General features: G+C 46.3%; 1 protein-coding gene across 2 annotated transcripts in view; it reads left to right on the top strand.

Moving 5' to 3' along the window:
- Nucleotides 1-17,815, top strand: part of SEC22B (SEC22 homolog B, vesicle trafficking protein) — a 173,516-nt gene that overhangs the window by 99,035 nt on the left and 56,666 nt on the right. For both annotated transcript variants that reach the window (XM_077276565.1, XM_077276564.1), the window contains one exon: nt 13,789-13,949. In XM_077276565.1, the coding sequence (XP_077132680.1) occupies nt 13,789-13,949 (161 nt within the window). The remainder of the gene's footprint in view (nt 1-13,788; nt 13,950-17,815) is intronic.

Raw genomic sequence — 17,815 nt, 5'->3', positions numbered from 1 at the left:
CAGACGCAGTATATAACGCACAGCCCACGCAGTATATAACGCACAGCCCATGCAGTGTATAACACACAGCCCACGCAGTATATAACACACAGCCCACGCAGTATACAGAACAGCTCACATAGTAATAGCACAGCCCCGTGACGTAGTATATAAGGCAACACCTAAAATGGGTGACACTGGCTGTTGGAGATCAGATTTTGAAAGTAAAACGGTCAGTGAATCACGCAACAGACAGGCTCAGCAGCAGGCTGCATCCCATATTCCCCCGCCCCCGCAAAGTGCAGACGAGTCACTGACTCACTCACTGCTTCGCCGGCCCGTCCATCGCCCTCGTTGTGGACACAGCAGGAGAGGGTGCACCGTCCTCACTGCAGCTGCTGCTCGTCTTCTCCTGCCGCTGCTGGACTTGTCCTCATGTCCTGGACCTGGATGGTGGACGCTGGAAGACATGGGGCTCTCTCTGTCTTCTTGCTCTTAGGATGACGAGCCGACTGGAAGTCACAGGAGAGATGACCCAGCGTCGCCCGGAAGTGTATTGTGTATCCATGGTGAGGGCCGGCGGAGGTGAGTATTGCTGCTATTGCAGCTGCGCAGCGCCATGCGCTGGCAAAACGGCTCAGACAGAGCTCTGTGCCCCCTGCAGCCGAGGAGCCGCCGGGGGACAGGTGATGTCGGATTTGATTTGATATGTCACTAGACAGTCACACACACAGCAGGGATGTAGTGAGTGTACTACCATAAATGGGCCCCCCCGTCTCGCCAGGGCCCCGGCACTTGCCCGGGTGCTGACGTCAGCCCTGACCCCCCCCTATTTTTACATCTTTTCCCACAGCATTCGCACTGACGTTAGTGAATTGAACAGGCTGTATAGTCCGATCATGCAACAATGCAGCCTGCCATATAGATGTAGCATAGCTAGACCCATCTTCTTCTTTGTGGACAGGTGATGAATATTGTTGTTTATTATTTTAATTCTGTTACAGGAAACATTGGCATCAGTGGACTGGGAGATGACATGAGTACGGTTTACTTTAGATTCATTAAAGAAGTCTGTGTCGTTCTCTCAATTAAAGGACTTTATTCTGTGTGTTTTTTTTATACAATATCACAGCGGTTTAGTAATTGGGGGCATCTTATAGATGCCTCTCCGTTACCACTCTCTGGGCTTGATGCCCTACATATCGCCTCGCTTGCCACCACACCAGGGCAAGTGGGAAGACCCAGGCAAAGTGCCAGAATTACAGCATCTAAATCATTTGTGCTAACAGTGTGGGCCAGAGACCAGGCCACATTTCATAATTTAAATCGTTTGTGCTAATTCTGTTGTTAAAGCACAGGATCTCAGCAAATAAATACTGATTGTTAATTTAGTGTCAGGTCTGGGCCAAGGGTTGTGAAACAGCTGGTTAAAAGAGGGAAAGGGTACATCCAACATGAGTGGGGAAAAACCGAGGTCATGGTGGAAGGAAGAATCGGCTTGGTGTCTGAGGTGTACGTCGGGTAGGTGGTAATGTTACTGAAAGCTTTGCTGAACAAATACCGTTTTGTCTTATCCAAAGATGACTGACAACACCTGTTACTGGACGGGCTACTCGACTCCCTTTCTTTGGCAGCCGCACAGCGGTACGCCTCGTATGTGAGGGCCAAAAACAGCATGTTCTCCAGGGGATGGCAAGCGCTGCATCAAGCAGCCTCTCTTCCTCCACCTTAGCATCACACATAGTACAATCCCTAGAAGTGGCACCCAAGTTACCCTTGTTTCCCCTTCCTGTGTCACAACCCTCCGACCGACCAATTGACTGTGGTGAACCACAGATGGATGAGTCTGCAGAGCTGTTCACACACTCTATTCCATGGGCATTAGCGGTCTGCTCCAAAGATTCAAAAAATCAAGAGGAGGAAAGCATCTGCACCCATACCCAACATTTTTTCAGTTGGATCTGGGGCCGGACGAAGTCGGGTCTGAGCAGAATCCAGACACTCCTCAACAAATGTAGAACAACATAAGAAAAACACCAGTATACTGTGCCAATTTATACTAAATAGCTTTTATTGAATATAAATACACTAAAATCACATAACAGGGTGACTACTAGGAAAGCAGGGACAAAACTACGATAGATAAATAACCAAAGATCCAGTAAGGTGCCTGTATTACTACTAAATTTGCTGAAAATTAATGTCCCCAGTGCTAGCCATTAGTAAGTATAGGGGCACAACAAAATGCCCTGCACAATTGCTGGTAGCAGTGGAGAAAGAGAATAACAAACAGCACTTACATGAGATCATATGAAGTTTCCGTGATGTCCCTGCCGCCTCAACGCACGTTTCGCTTCTTCGTCAGGAACGCCTCCTGACGAAGAAGCGAAACGTGCGTTGAGGCGGCAGGGACATCACGGAAACTTCATATGATCTCATGTAAGTGCTGTTTGTTATTCTCTTTCTCCACTGCTACCAGCAATTGTGCAGGGCATTTTGTTGTGCCCCTATACTTACTAGTGGCTAGCACTGGGGACATTAATTTTCAGCAAATTTAGTAGTAATACAGGCACCTTACTGGATCTTTGGTTATTTATCTATCGTAGTTTTGTCCCTGCTTTCCTAGTAGTCACCCTGTTATGTGATTTTAGTGTATTTATATTCAATAAAAGCTATTTAGTATAAATTGGCACAGTATACTGGTGTTTTTCTTATGTTGTTCTAGTATTGTTCAGTTTTGTGTGCTCTTTTATTTATTGGGGCTCGATGTTGTGGTTACTCCTCAACAAATGTTAACCCCCGTGGGTGGAGGTGATCCTGATGACTCGGATGCCTAAGGTACATGCGGCTGTACTGTGCTGTCAGGGCTGGAGGAGAAGGAGGGTGACTCTCAGGGTGAGGAGTGGAAGAACAGAGGGGATGACAATGAGGTTGTAGATTCCTCTTGGTGTGAACCCAGAGGCACGCAGCCGAGTAGCTCAGCAGAGGAGCAGGAAGATTAGGATACATTTCGGCTTGCCACACAGACAGAATGATGCAACCAAGCAAGCACTGCATCCTCACCCACAGCTCTGGCTGTGGGCCAGCCGCGGTTGCAGGTCTGTAGTACTCAGGGGCCTAACCTGGGCCTTTTTTAAGAGCACAAAGGATGACCCAACTCACATTATCTGCCAACCTTTGCAAAAAATGACTCAGTACCCGAAAAAATTACAATAATTTAATTACTACATACATGAACCTGTGCATGCGCGATTAACATTTGTTAGTCTGGGAATCTCACTGCTTAAAAATGCAGACTAGCGGGCCTCGCTAATCACCGGTCATCCCATCTATTGCATCTGTTACTACTTCCTCCTCCATCACTGTGTCAATTGTTCTCACACAGATCTCTGACCACATAACCTCCACTTGTTTACCCCCTACAGGCAGGGTGAGCGAGAGCCAGTCAGCTGATATGGAAGTGGAGATGCCTGCGGTTTCTTTTTCAACAAGCACACCACATCTTTCTAAATCCACCATAACATCTCTGCCTGCTCTGGTAAAGCGAAAAACGGAGTGTGCCCCTTGTAATTGTCCCTTGCCAGATACCTGCCCTAAAAAGTTGTGTCAGCTGTGTTTATGGCAGACGGTAGAGGATTAAATAAAGAGGAGCGGTAGTCCCCAGTTAAGGCATAGTCCTTTACTCATTCCCCCACTTTCACAGGTGGCAGAAGAAACCCCTGACTTCTCCGAGCCCATGAGGGTTCAACAGTTCTTAGGCCTAATCCTAGACTCCCAGAATCAGGAATGACGTCTGCCTCCTGAAAAGTTAGTCCGCCTACACTATCAGGTCCTGAATGCCTCCAACAATCCCACCATGTCTCTGAGGAAAGCCATGTCTTTTTTGGGCTCTCTCTAGTCCTGTATTCCCGCTGTCTGTTGGGCCCAGTTCCATACAAGGAAACTACAGGGCGAGGTTTTATTACATCAAAAAATTCTTGGGGGTTATCTAGAGGGCCAGCAGACTCAATCCCGAAATACTATAAAATCCCTTGATTGGTGGCTAGACAGAAATAATCTATCCAGAGGGGTCCCCTGGGAATACAACTTAACCCGTATTGTCCCCACGGATGCAAGCCCTTCCGGTTTGGGGGCTCATATTGGTGGGGTTTTAGTCCAGGGCCTATGGGAGCATCACCAGGTAGCGATGTCTTCTAACCTGAAAGAGTTAACAGCCGTGGAACAGGCGGCTAAAACACTCCTTGTGTATCTACAGGGCCATCACGTACGAGTGCTCTCTGACAATCAGGTCCCCGTGGCGTATATAAATCACCAAGGCGGGATTCGTTCCACACTGCTGATGTATGTAGCAGAACGGTTGTTCCAACTAGCAGAGCAGCATTTTCTGTCATTAACCGCTCTGCACATAAAAGGAAAAGACAACACCACAGCAGATTACTTAAGCAGCAATCTCCTAAAACAAGGGGAATGGTCCCTAAAAACCTCCATCTTTGACCTGATTGTGCAGAGGTGGGGTCAGCCAGAGGTGGATCTCTTCGCCACCAGAGAAAACAGGAAGGTGAGACGGTTCTGTTCACTAGATCCCAGAGAAGACCCTTTGGCAGTAGATGCCTTCTTAAGAAAGGGGGACTTCAGGCTAGCCTATGCCTTCCCTCCACTGTCTCTACTACCCCTGGTGATAAGAAAAATCAAGAAAGACAGGGCGAGAGTTATAGTAATCACCCCGTTTTGGCCCAGGAGGACATGTTCTCTTGCCTCAGGACTATGTCAGTGTCCGACCCGTGGGTCCTACCAGACATCCCGGATCTCCTATCCCAGGGCCCAGTGTACCATCCTCAAGTGGATGGCCTTCATCTGACGGCGTGGATTTTGAACAGTCACTGCTGAAAGATAGGTTTTTCCCCTGGCCTTATTAATACCCTCCTTAAGAGCAGGAAAGTAATCACGACCCAAATATACGTCAAAATTTGGAAAAGGTTCATTCAGAACTCAGGGGTGGTAGCCAACCAATCAACACCGATAAATGAGATCCTTGAATGCCTACAAAGAGTTCTGGACATGGGGCTATCCACTAGTACCCTTAAAGTGCAGGTGTCAGCCTTAGGAGCTATTTTTAGCTGTAACATCGCCTGTAATCACTGGATCAATAGGTTCATTAAGGCGGCAAGTAGGTCCAGACCAATGTGAATGATAGGGTGGGATTTAAACCTAGTCCTCATGGCTATGACAGAGGCCCCATTTGAACCTATATCTGTGGCCTCTATAAAAGTTCTGTCCCTTAAAGTAGCCTTCCTGGTAGCTCTGACTTCAGCTCGTAGAGTAAGTGACATCCAGGCGTTATCCATGCTTCCTCCTTATACACAATTTAGGGACGATAGATTTATACTTAGACCTGACCCAGCATACCTGCCTAAGGTAGTCTCCACTTTCCATAGAACGCAGTAAATAGTCCTCCTGTTCTTCATCCCTAATCCTATTAACGGAAAGGAAGAGAAACTCCACACCCTGGATGTTAGATGTCTCCTAGAATACCTGGCAGTTACTGATCCCTGGAAAAAATATAACGCCTTGTTTGTCTCCTATCAGGGCACTAGGAAGGGCCTTAGGGCATCAAAAATTACACTAGCTAGGTGGATCAGGGAGGCTATTTCACTAGCATACATGTCAAAGGGCAGGTCGGCACCTGGAAGACTGAGGGCGCATTCCACTAGAGCCATGGCAGCCTCGTGGGCAGAGAGATCGGAGGTTTCGATTGACCAAATATGTAAGGCTGCTACTTGGTCCTCTCCAAGCACTTTTTTTTAACCATTACAGACTAGATCTGGGTGCTTCCTCAGACCTCTCTTTTGGTGTAAGGGTGCTGCAGGCTGTAGTCCCTCCCTAAATTAGTTTTTACTCTGTAAATCTCTCAGGTGGTGCTGTCATGGACGTTCGAATAAAGTCTTAGTTACTCACCGGTTAACTGTGTTTTTCGAAGGTCCATGACAGCACCCATATATTCCCTCCCTTTTTTCTTTAGTTCTGGGTGTGCACTTCTTCCTCTTATGATCCACATTTTGGTGGATTACTTAGTAATAATAGTATTGTACATAAATCATGTCATTAACCTTGGTTGTCCTCTTGTGCTCTGTAATCCAACTGATGCGTGGGAAAGGTGCCGCCCTTTTGTATCTGTAGGTTTCCTGTTCCTGAAAGGCAGAACCCCTCTCGCAGGTGGTGCTGTCATGGACCTTTGAAAAACACCATTAACTGGTAAGTAACTAAGACTTTTCTCCTACATTTGCCAAAGCTAAGACCTTGAACTCCACCATCTCCAATCTGTTGGCCACAGAAATGCCTTTCCGCCTAGTGGTTACAAACGCTTTCCGAAAGCTGATGGCAATTGTAGCAATTGCCCAGTTGCCATTACTTCTCTACGAAAGCTGTGCCTGCGCTACACCATCATGTCTCAGACAACATCACTCGTTCCTTGAAAAATCTAAGTCTGCCAGGGTGCATTTCACCACTGACACCTGGACGAGTAAACATGGCTCGGGGCATTACATCTCACTGACTGGGTTCTGAGTGACTCTGGTGGCTGTGGGAGCAGGCGGGCAAGGATCTGCTCCACAAGTCTTGCAATCCCCAAGGCTTACGTGACAATCCTCTGTATCGGACACTTCCTCCACTGCTTCTGTCTCCTCCACCACCTGTGTCCTCATCCTCTCCCTTAATGGGACACGCGTTCCAACTCTGCAGAGATCATCCCCCCAACCTCCGTACTGTTCAGCCAGGGCTCAACGCAGTCAGGCAGTTTTTAAATTACCGTATATACTCGAGTATAAGCCAACCCGAGTATAAGCCGACCCCCCTAATTTTGCAACAAAAAACTGGGAAAACTTATTGACTCGAGCATAAGCCTAGGGTGGAAAATGCAGCAGCTATCGGTATATGTCAAAAATAAAAATAGATACCAATAAAAGTAAAATGAATTGAGACATCAGTAGGATAAGTGTTTTTGAATATCCATATTGAATCAGGAGCCCCATAGATGCTCCATATAATGCTCCATGCGGTTCTTTATGGCCCCATAGATGACCCATATAATGCTCCATGCAGTTATGGCCCCATAGATGTCCTATATAATGCTCCATGCAGTTATGGCCCCATAGATGCTCCATATAATGCTCCATGCAGTTATGGCCCCATAGATGCCCCATATAATGCTCCATGCAGTTCTTTATGGTCCCATAGATGCCCCATATAATGCTCCATGCAATTATGGCCCCATAGATGCTCCATATAATGCTCCATGCAGTTATGGCCCCATAGATGCTCCATATAATGCTCCATGCCGTTATGGCCCCATAGATGCTTCATATAATGCTCCATACAGTTATGGCCCCATAGATGCTCCATATAATGCTCCATGCAGTTATGGCCCCATAGATGCTCCATATAATGCTCCATGCAGTTCTTTATGGTCCCATAGATGCCCCATATAATGCTCCATGCAGTTATGGCCCCATAGATGCCTCATATAATGCTCCATGCAGTTATGGCCCCATAGATGCTCCATATAATGCTCCATGCAGTTATGGCCCCATAGATGCTCCATATAATGCTCCATGCAGTTATGGCCCCATAGATGCTCCATATAATGCTCCATACAGTTATAGCCCCATATAATGCCCCATATAATGCTCCATGCAGTTATGGCCCCATATAATGCTCCATACAGTTATGGCCCCATAGATGCCCCATATAATGCTCCATACAGTTATGGCCCCATAGGTGCTCCATATAATGCCCCATATAATGCTCCATGCAGTTTTGGCCCCATAGATGCTCCATATAATGCTCCATGCAGTTGTTTATGGCCCCATAGACGCTCCATATTACAATGTGCCACATGTAATGCTGCTGCAATAAAAAAAATATATATATACTCACCTCTCGTCGCTGCCCGCTGCTCCTCAGCGTCCCTTCTCTCTGACTGTTCAGGCAGAGGGTGGCGCGCACACTCGTACGTCATCGTGCCCTCTGACCTGCACAGTCACAGCAAGAGGACGGGAAGACTGAGCGGCGCCTGGCGAATCGAACGCGGACAGGTGAATATGAAATACTCACCTGGTCCCGGCGCTCCTGACGCGGTCCCTGCCTGTCCCATGGTACCGCAGCTTCTTCCTGTAATGAGCGGTCACTGGTACCGCTTATTACAGTAATGAATATGCGGCTCCACCCCTATGGGAGTGGAGTCCATATTCATTACTTTAATGAGCGGTACCACGTGACCGCTGAATGGAGGAAGAGCTGCAGCGAGGGAGACCATGGGACAGGCTGGGACGCTCATAGCGTTAGGAGCGCCAGGAGCAGGTGAGTATGCGACAGTCCTCTCTCCCCCTCACCTGCCGACCCCGCCGCCGAACATGACTCGAGTATAAGCCGAGAGGGGCACTTTCAGCCCAAAAATTTGGGCTGAAAATCTCGGCTTATACTCGAGTATATATGGTAATATGCCTTGGAGATCGCTGTCACACAGCTCAAGAGTTGAGGACAGCTATTCAGGCCAAGTTTGAGAAATGACTGTCTCCTCTGAACCTGGAGCCAGGGAAGGCTGTGTGTGATAATGGTGCAAACCTGGTGGCGGTCCTATGCTGGGGCAACCTCACACACGTGCCTTGCATGGCTCAAGTCCTCAACATGGTGGTACAGCAATTTCTCTGCCACTATCCCGGCCTGGATGCACTACTGCAGAAAGCATGGTGTCACGGTGTGACCCAACCCAACAGGAGGTTGTTCAACGGACGGCACAACTCACAAACAGCTTGATGGAAAAGGTAAGAGGAAGGCCTTACCCGTAGGGAATGGGGAATGGTCACTACCTGAGCTCAAACCTGAGTCTTACCCTGCACTACCCTAATGCCCTATGCTGGTCCATCCCCCCACCACCGTCAGGATACCTCATCCCTAACTGTCACCTAACTCTGCCCTGGCTAGTGCACCGACTAATGACGGGCACTAGCCGCACCACTGCAGATAATAAACAGGGGGAAGTGACAGACACCTAAGGGACAAGGTAACAAAAATTTCACACTTAGCTTTCTCTGCTGCAAAGCACTGCACAGCAGAAGAAAGGCACCAGATCAGCGAACTCAGCAGAAGTACCACTGCACCCAGGGAGCTCCTTACTCCAGCTTGGTCACTGCAGATTGCTTTAACACCGACAGTTAGCTGATGCATCAGGTGACCTTTTAAAGGATGGTGGGAGTGGTCACCGCCCACATCAGCTGACCCAGCAGCAATGCAATTACACCAGCTTGCCAGCGGGGGAAAACTGACATTAACCCCCGATAGTCCAAAAGGAAAAAAGGTTTAACTCCATGGAACCAGATCTGCCGCAGAGTCGCTGTGTGCTCAATTACGCTGTTCACACCCCGAACATCATCGATTTCCATCACTACATGTCTTTTGGCCTATCGGTTAACCGTTCGTTATGTCATGTTCCCACATTGTGGAATTCCACTCTGCACATGTAGCAGCCATTGTGGCAGCAGTGACAAACCCTGGTGCAGTATGTCCTTTTGCATAGCCTGGTCCATCGCAGTGCGTATGTGGTGCAAATCCAGCTTGCGGAGTGGGCACAGATGAAGGACCCTCTGCACAGTTTCGAAATGGCTACTACGGTGGTTAGCGCTGACGATGCTGTCATCAGCAGCACTAATCTAGTCATCTACATACTGGAACACATGTTGAATAGTCTGCAGGAGGAGGTGATGGTCCCAGATGATGAGGTGAAGCAGGGGAGGTTGCGGATGGGATAACAATAACTGTTAAGTCCCGGACTGTCATCACACAGGCGGGTGCCATGGAAGGGTGGAATACAGTGATGGAGGGGAGCTCATTGTACCAGATAAACTGTTAATGAAGGCGCAGGAATTGAGATACAAATGGAGGAGGATGAGAAGGAAGAGATGATGGCCACGCAACAGTCAGGAGATGAAGAGAATAATGATACCCTCTCTGTTGTCTGTGGTTGGTGGGAGGGGACAGAGGAAGGAAGCTTGAGTGTTACCTCGCCACCAACACACCATGGACCTGGATCTCATGGAAAACGCATGACACATGAACGCCTTCTTGCTACACTATCTGCAACATTATGCCCATATTCTTATGGTTAGAAGTAGTGCTGACTGCTGGGTTGCCACTTTGTTAGATCCATGGTACAAGAGTAAATTTTGTCAGATGCTTCCCACCCCTGGAAAGGGACGTGCGCGCCTGCTGGAGTATTAACCCCTTCCCGACATGTGACGGTATAGTACGTCACATGTCGGGACCCCCGCTTTGATGTGCACTCCGGCGGTGAGCGCACATCAAAGTCGCGACATGTCAGCTGTTTTTTACAGCTGACATGTGCGCGCAATAGCGACGGGTGAAATCGCGATCACCCGCCGCTATTAACTAGTTAAATGCCGCTGTCAAACGCAGACAGCGGCATTTAACTACCGCATCCGGCCGTGCGGCCGGATATGAGCGCATCGCCGACCCCCGTCACATGATCGGGGGTCGGCGATGCTTGTACATTGTAACCATAGAGGTCCTGGAGACCTCTATGGTTACTGATCGCCGGTGGCTGTGAGCGCCACCCTGTGGTCGGCGCTCACAGCACACCTGCATTTTAGCTACATAACAGCGATCTGATGATCGCTGTTATGTAGCAGAGCCGATCGGGCTGTGCCTGCTTCTAGCCTCCCATGGAGGCTATAGAAGCATGGTAAAAGTTAAAAAAAAAAAAAGTAAAAAAAAATGTGAAAAAAATAAAAAAAATATAAAAGTTTAAATCACCCCCCTTTCGCCCCAATCAAAATAAATCAATAAAAAAAACCCCCAACCTACACATATTTGGTATCGCCGCGTTCAGAATCGCCCGATCTATCAATAAAAAAAAGCATTAACCTGATAGCTAAACGGCGTAATGAGAAAAAAAATCGAAACGCCAGATTTACGTTTTTTTGGTCGCCACAACATTGCATTAAAATGCAATAACGGGCGATCAAAAGAACGTATCTGCACCAAAATGCTATCATTAAAAATGCCAGCTCGGCACGCAAAAAATAAGCCCTCACCTGACCCCAGATCACGAAAAATGGAGACGCTACGAGTATCGGAAAATGGCGCAATTTTGTTTTGTTTTGTTTTTTGCAAAGTTTGGAATTTTTTTTCACCACTTAGGTGAAAAATAACCTAGTCATGTTAGGTGTCTATGAACTCGTACTGACCTGGAGAATCATAATGGCAGGTCAGTTTTAGCATTTAGTGAACCTAGCAAAATAGGCAAGCAAAAAACAAGTGTGGGATTGCACTTTTTTTGCAATTTCACTGCACTTGGAATTTTTTTCCCGTTTTCTAGTACACGACATGGTAAAACCAATGATGTCGTTCAAAAGTACAACTCGTCCCGCAAAAAATAAGCCCTCACATGGCCAAATTGACGGAAAAATAAAAAAGTTATGGCTCTGGGAAGGAGGGGAGCGAAAAACGAAAACGGAAAAACGGAAAAAGCTCCGGGGGTGAAGGGGTTAAAACACGTTTGTAGACCATCTTAAGAGTGGTTTTCCCCAAGACACACAATGTGCATCTCAGTTATAGACTTCTAACCCCGGGAACGTTGAGTCATCAACGCAAAAACATTAGCAGCAGCAGTGTAAGTGGTAGAAGTAATTTCTGTGAGACATTTCACACATTTTTTTTTTATACCAGCCTGTGGACCAGCAGAATAGAGTACAAGTCTGACATGCTGTGAACAACTGGAGAGAATGGTGCAGGAGTATCTCGAGCTCAATATCAATGCCATCTGGGGGGTGGTTGGCCCTTTTGCATTTTAGTCTTCAAAAATGAAAGAGTGGCCTGAGCTTGTCTGTCACACCTGGCAGCCAGTGTTCTCTCAGAAGTGTCTTCAGCGATGCTGGTAGTGTCCTAACGGATAAGCTCATCCGGTTTCCCCTGAAAGTGTAAACCACCTAGCTTTCATCAAGATGACCAAGTCCTGTATCTCCATTGACTTCTGCACCAGTCGCAGACTAGGCGATGGTGTAGTTTTTAATGTGCTGCATTGATCTTGCATTATTGCAGTCTGTGGCTCCATTGTTGTGGCTTCTGTGCCTGCTGTTGCTACATCTGATGTTCCAAACCATTTTTTTAAATGTGAAGCTTCCAAGTTGGGTCTCCATCTGATGTTTTGCCTGTAGTGGAAGGTGGGTCAGAGCCCCATTATACTATTTCTAATTTGGGGAAATTGATACCTCTTTAGAGGTGCTTGGCAATAATTTTTTAAAATGTTTGGGACTCCAAGTTGGATCTCCTTCATGTGTTGCCCGTAGCAATAGGGCTCTCAAACCGGCAGGCCTGCACTTTGTCAACTACCTGTGTTACTATCCTTACATGTTTCTAACATTAGTTGTCTACCAATCTGATATTTGTGCCACCTGAGTGTGGCTGAGAAAAAAGGCAGTTTAAGCTGTTGCATGAGGTATCAGTCCTCTCAGCACAGCAGGCCTACATCGGTCCTTCACCCACTCCATCTTAATTTAAAGTTCAAAGCTGTAAATGCTGACCCAGATCCTGATACCTCATGCATGGCCCATGGCTAACTGCTGCTGTGACATTATCAAATTTCTGCTGTGGGTGAATTGATGCCACTTTTCCTGGTGTCTGCGCCTAATTTTTTAAAAATGTTTTGGGCTCCAGTTTGGGTCTCCTTAATGTGTGTTGCCTTAATTTGGCAGGGCTCTTAGAGCACCAGGCCTACACCTGTCACTCATCCATCCAACATCAGATCAAGCCTCAAAAAAGAAGTCTTCACCCAGCCCCATATCCCGAAAAATGGAAACTCTACGGGTCTCGAAAAATATCAGCAAATGCAAAAACTTTTTTTCATTCAAATTTTGCTTTTTTTTTCACCTCTTCAATAAAAAACATGTTTGGTATCTACAAACTCGTACTTACCTGGGAAATCTATTACTTGTCAGTTTTACTATTTATTGAACATGGTAAATAAAAAAATTGTGGAATTTCACTTTCTTGCAATTTCACTTTCTTGCAATTTCACTGCACTTGGAATTTTCAAGTGCGGTGTCATTCAAAAGTACAGCTCATCCTGCAAAAACTATCCTTCATACGGCTATGTGGATGGAAAAATAAAAAACTTATGGCTCTGGGAAGAAGGGTAGCAAAAAGCGAAAAAACAGAAAATCGCCTGGGGGAGGGGGGAAGCGGTTAAATAGGGTAAACATAAATTATCCCCCTAAAAATAATTTAATAGATATGCATATCCCATAGTCGTTATTTATTTAGGGTGGTAGGTAGTATGAATTTATAGAATTCATCTGTAGGGTATTGTTAGTGCCCTGTGGCTGTGCCTGGCATCGAAGTGGACCATTTTACCTAGAGACTCCCTTTTTCTGACCCCTTTTTGGGGGCTTTTTTTTTTTTTTTTTCACTGTGTTTTATCTGTTTTTCTCTTTTGTTTTGTGGGTATTTTTAATGCATATGTAATCTATTTTAGGGGGATAATTTGTTTTCTCTACTTAATGATCCCCATAGTATTGATAGCTGGTTTTACTTCCAATTAGACACAATGATTTTAAATTTAGTGTACTAGCGTTCAAAATGTTGTCCACTCCAGCAGCACAGATTAACAGCATTAAATTTGCAACTTACTTTTACAACAGCTGTTACTTGAATGGCAGGGCTTTTGATATGAAAAAGATTCATGGATACATCATTGACGTCATTAATCACTGTATAAATCATTTTTGTACTTCACTACAGCTACTTAATTGAAAAGGGCGTTTGCTATCTTGTGCTCTGTGAAATATCATTTCCTAAGAAACACGCATTTGCTTATCTTGAAGATCTGTATAATGAATTTGATGAGCAACATGGAAAGAAGGTTCCCACCGTATCTAGACCTTACTCCTTCATTGAGTTTGGTAAGTTCTTACTATTTGTCATTCCTTTGATTGTTACATGTCAAACTTTAAACCAAAAAACACACAAATGAATGTCATAGCAAAGTGCTTTGTCCTAATGTAATGTAATAATTTTTTGCCCACTTACTGAATATACTCGAGTATAATCCGACCCGAATATAAGCTGAGGCACCTAATTTTATCACAGAAACCTGGGAAAGCTTATTGACTCAAGTATAAGCCTGGTATGCATGGCCACATCGTCTCTATCCTGGCATGCATAGCCCCCTCATCTCTATCCTGGTATGCATGGCCCGCTCATCCCTATCCTGGTATGCATTGCCCGCTCATCTCTATCCTGGTATGCATGGCCCCTCATCCCTATCCTGGAATGCATGGCCCTCTTACGAAAAACATTTGAAAAAAAAAAAGTCATCCTACTTGCCTTCCCTGCGCTCCCTTGCAGCGTTTTGTACTGATGCCAGCAGCTGATTTCAGCTTGTAAGCAGCGCATGACAGTAATGTTATGCACTGCTTACAAGCAGAGGAAAGCTGTCAGAATACTCGCTGCTCTCCACGTTGGGACTTTGGGCATGAAGCGCAATGAATATTATTTTCTATTTACTAGTGATACAGGAAAGATGCATATATCTCTTTGTACCGTGTTAGCCAGTAGATAGAAAAATATTTAGAACTAGCTGTACTACCCGGCTTCGCCCGGGTTAATGACTGCTGTTAGCAAAATAGAATGTGTTAACAAAAATTTATTCTGCACACAAAAACCACAAAACAAATAGATAGAAATGTAATTATTAAAAGGCAAAAACTAAGCTAATAGAAGAATTTCACAACATATATTAGCTTTGTTATACTGAGAATGTCTTTGTTGCCTATATTAACCAATCAGAGCTCAGGTTAATTAACTGTAGCAAAATAGAAGCTGAGCTGTGATTGGTTGCTATTGGCAGCCTGATAAATCCCCAGCCAACAGGAAGCCCTCCCCCCTGGCGGTATATATTAGCTCACACATACACATAATAGACTGGTCATGTGACTGACAGCTGCCGGATTCCTATATGGTACATTTGTTGCTCTTGTAGTTTGTCTGCTTATTAATCAGATTTTTATTTTTGAAGGATAATACCAGACTTGTGTGTGTTTTAGGGCGAGTTTCGTGTGTCAAGTTGTGTGTGTTGAGTTGCGTGTGGTGACATGCATGTAGGGACTTTTGTGAGATGAGTTTTGTGTGGTGACATGCGTGTAGCAACTTTTTGTGTGTTGAGTTGCATGTGACAGGTTAGTGTAGCAAGTTGTGTGCAGCGAGTTTTGCGCATGGCGAGTTTTGCGCGTGGCGATTTTTATGTGTGGTGCCTTTTGAGTATGTGCAAGTTTTGTGTGAGGCAACTTTTGCATGTGTTGCAACTTTTGTGCGTGTGGCAATTTTTCTGCGTGTGCAAGTTTTGCGTGTGGCGAGTTTTCCATGAGGTGAGTTTTGCACGTGTGGCGAGTTTTGCATGTGGAGAGTTTTGCGCGTGGCGAGTTTTCAGCGGCGACTTTTGTGTTTCTACTTTTATGTGGCGAGGTTGGTGTATGTGTGGTGAAATGTGCGCTGAGGGTGGTATATGTGTTCGAGCACGTGGTAGTGTGTGGCGCATTTTGTGTGTGTGTTCATATCCCCGTGGTGGTGTGGTGATTATCCCATGTTGGGGCCCCACCTTAGCAACTGTACAGTATATACTCTTTGGCGCCATCGCTGTCATTCTTTAAGTCTCCCTTGTTCACATCTGGCAGCTGTTAATTTGCCTCCAACACTTTTCCTTTCATTTTTTCCCCATTATGTAGATAGGGGCAAAATTGTTTGGTGAATTGGAAAGCGCGGGGTTAAAATTTCACCTCACAACATAGCCTATGACGCTCTCGGGGTCCAGACGTGTGACTGTGCAAAATTTTGTGGCTGTAGCTGCGACGGTTCAGATGCCAATCCCGGACAGACATACATACATACACACATTCAGCTTTATATATTAGATTGAGAGTCCTCAGTGGTTGACACCTTTTAATGGCTAACTGAAAAGATGGTAACAAATTGCAAGCTTTCAAGCCTATTCAGGTCTCTTCATCAGGCATAGACTAATACAAAATCTGAAGACTCACATATTTATGCACAACGCAGCACAGAAATAATGCCATAGATAAGACCGTTGACGTGAAGCAGAACTACCAATATATGAGAGTGATGAACAGCTGTGTCCATAAATATTGGAACAGTTCATAAATTAGGAGTGTGCATGTTTTATTGTCCTCTGATTGGGGTCTGGTTCTGTGTTGTGATGCCCCCACAAGGTCTGAGGAGCAAATTCCTTAATTGATGTAAAAAGACATAAATCGCATAAATTCATATGACACATTCATTCCTGCACTGAATGTCTAAGGTAGTTATAAGTTTATACTCCCTGACTCTTTTGTCTCTCTGAGATTTTAAGTTACCTTTTATTATAAGTATTCTCATGTCTATGGTGCTGTGATGTGGGATACAAAAATGTTTGGCCACAGGTAGATCTACCGTATTTTCCGGCGTACAAGATGACTTTTTAACCCCTGAAAATCTTCTTAAAAGTCGGGGGTCGTCTTGTACGCCGGGAATCGCCTTGTACGCCGGGTGTATATGGTGGGTGGGGGGGGGGAGTGATCCTGATGACGACGAGGGGGCGTCTCACAGGAAAGTGAGTATCCCCCATTACCTTATCATAGCGCTGCAGCGTGGGGTCTCTGTGCTGGGAGCGGCGGCTGCTGTGCTGTGCTGTGGCGGCTCCTCTTCTGCAGTGTGGGGCCTCTGGTGCTGTGGGGCGGTGGCGGCGGCGGCGTATCTTCATGCAGTCGGGGCTCCTCCGACATCTCAGCCTGGAAGCCCCGCCAGCAACTCCATCGGTGTAATGCGCTGGCCTCCGGGAAAATGGCCGCTGCTTAGATTCAGATCTCGTGTCCCGAGATTTCGGGACGAGATCTGAATCTGAGCATGCACAGCCCCCAGCGGCCGGGCCACCGCATCGCACCTATTGAGCTGCCTCCGGGAAAACGGCCGCTGCTCAGATTCAGATCTCGTCTCCCGAGATCTCGGGACGAGATCTGAATCTGAGCAGCGGCCATTTTCCCGGAGGCCACCTGACCGCATTGTACCGATGGAGTTGCTGGCGGGGCTTCCAGGCTGAGATGCCGGAGGAGCCCCGACTGCATGAAGATACGCCGCCGCCACTGCCCCACAGCACAGAGGCCCCACACTGCAGAAGAGGAGCCAGCACAGAGACCCCACGCTGCAGCGCTATGATAAGGTAATGGGGGATACTCACTTTCCTGTGAGACGCCCCCTCGTCCTCATCAGGATCACTCCCCCCCCCCCCCCAAAAGGCACATATTCACCGGCCCTATAAGACGACATACGGTGTATAAGAAGACCCCCAACTTTTAAGAAGATTTTATTTTTTAACTGGTAAAGTTGGGGGGTCGTCTTATACGCCCAGTCGTCTTATACGCCGGAAAATACGGTATTCTTTTTTTCTCTTATTGTGTGGCGGTGAGAATTCATCCTGTTCTAAGTTTTTGCCCTGTCTCCCCTACATACAGACCCCCCCCCCCCCAGTTGGACATTCAGTACAAATAAGTACACTACATTAGAAGTGACCCATCTGAAAGTACCTGGGATCTTGTAGTCCTGATGTGAATTGGGGATCTTTATATTGTCCGTGGTCATTATAAATGGACAGGTTTTACATTTTTTCTGGTTGCAAGGAAAGGTTCCTGCAGCTGTTGGAGAGGACAGGGAGCCTCTGACAATGATGCTTCTCAGATTTGGGAGCTGCCTAAAACACAGTAGTGGGGATGTGTGGAAA

This window comes from Ranitomeya variabilis, chromosome 8 (genome assembly GCF_051348905.1).
Source record: "Ranitomeya variabilis isolate aRanVar5 chromosome 8, aRanVar5.hap1, whole genome shotgun sequence".
Classification (NCBI taxonomy): domain Eukaryota; kingdom Metazoa; phylum Chordata; class Amphibia; order Anura; family Dendrobatidae; genus Ranitomeya; species Ranitomeya variabilis.
Note: the sequence above shows the minus strand (reverse complement) of the source record. Positions and strands in the feature narration are given on the sequence as shown.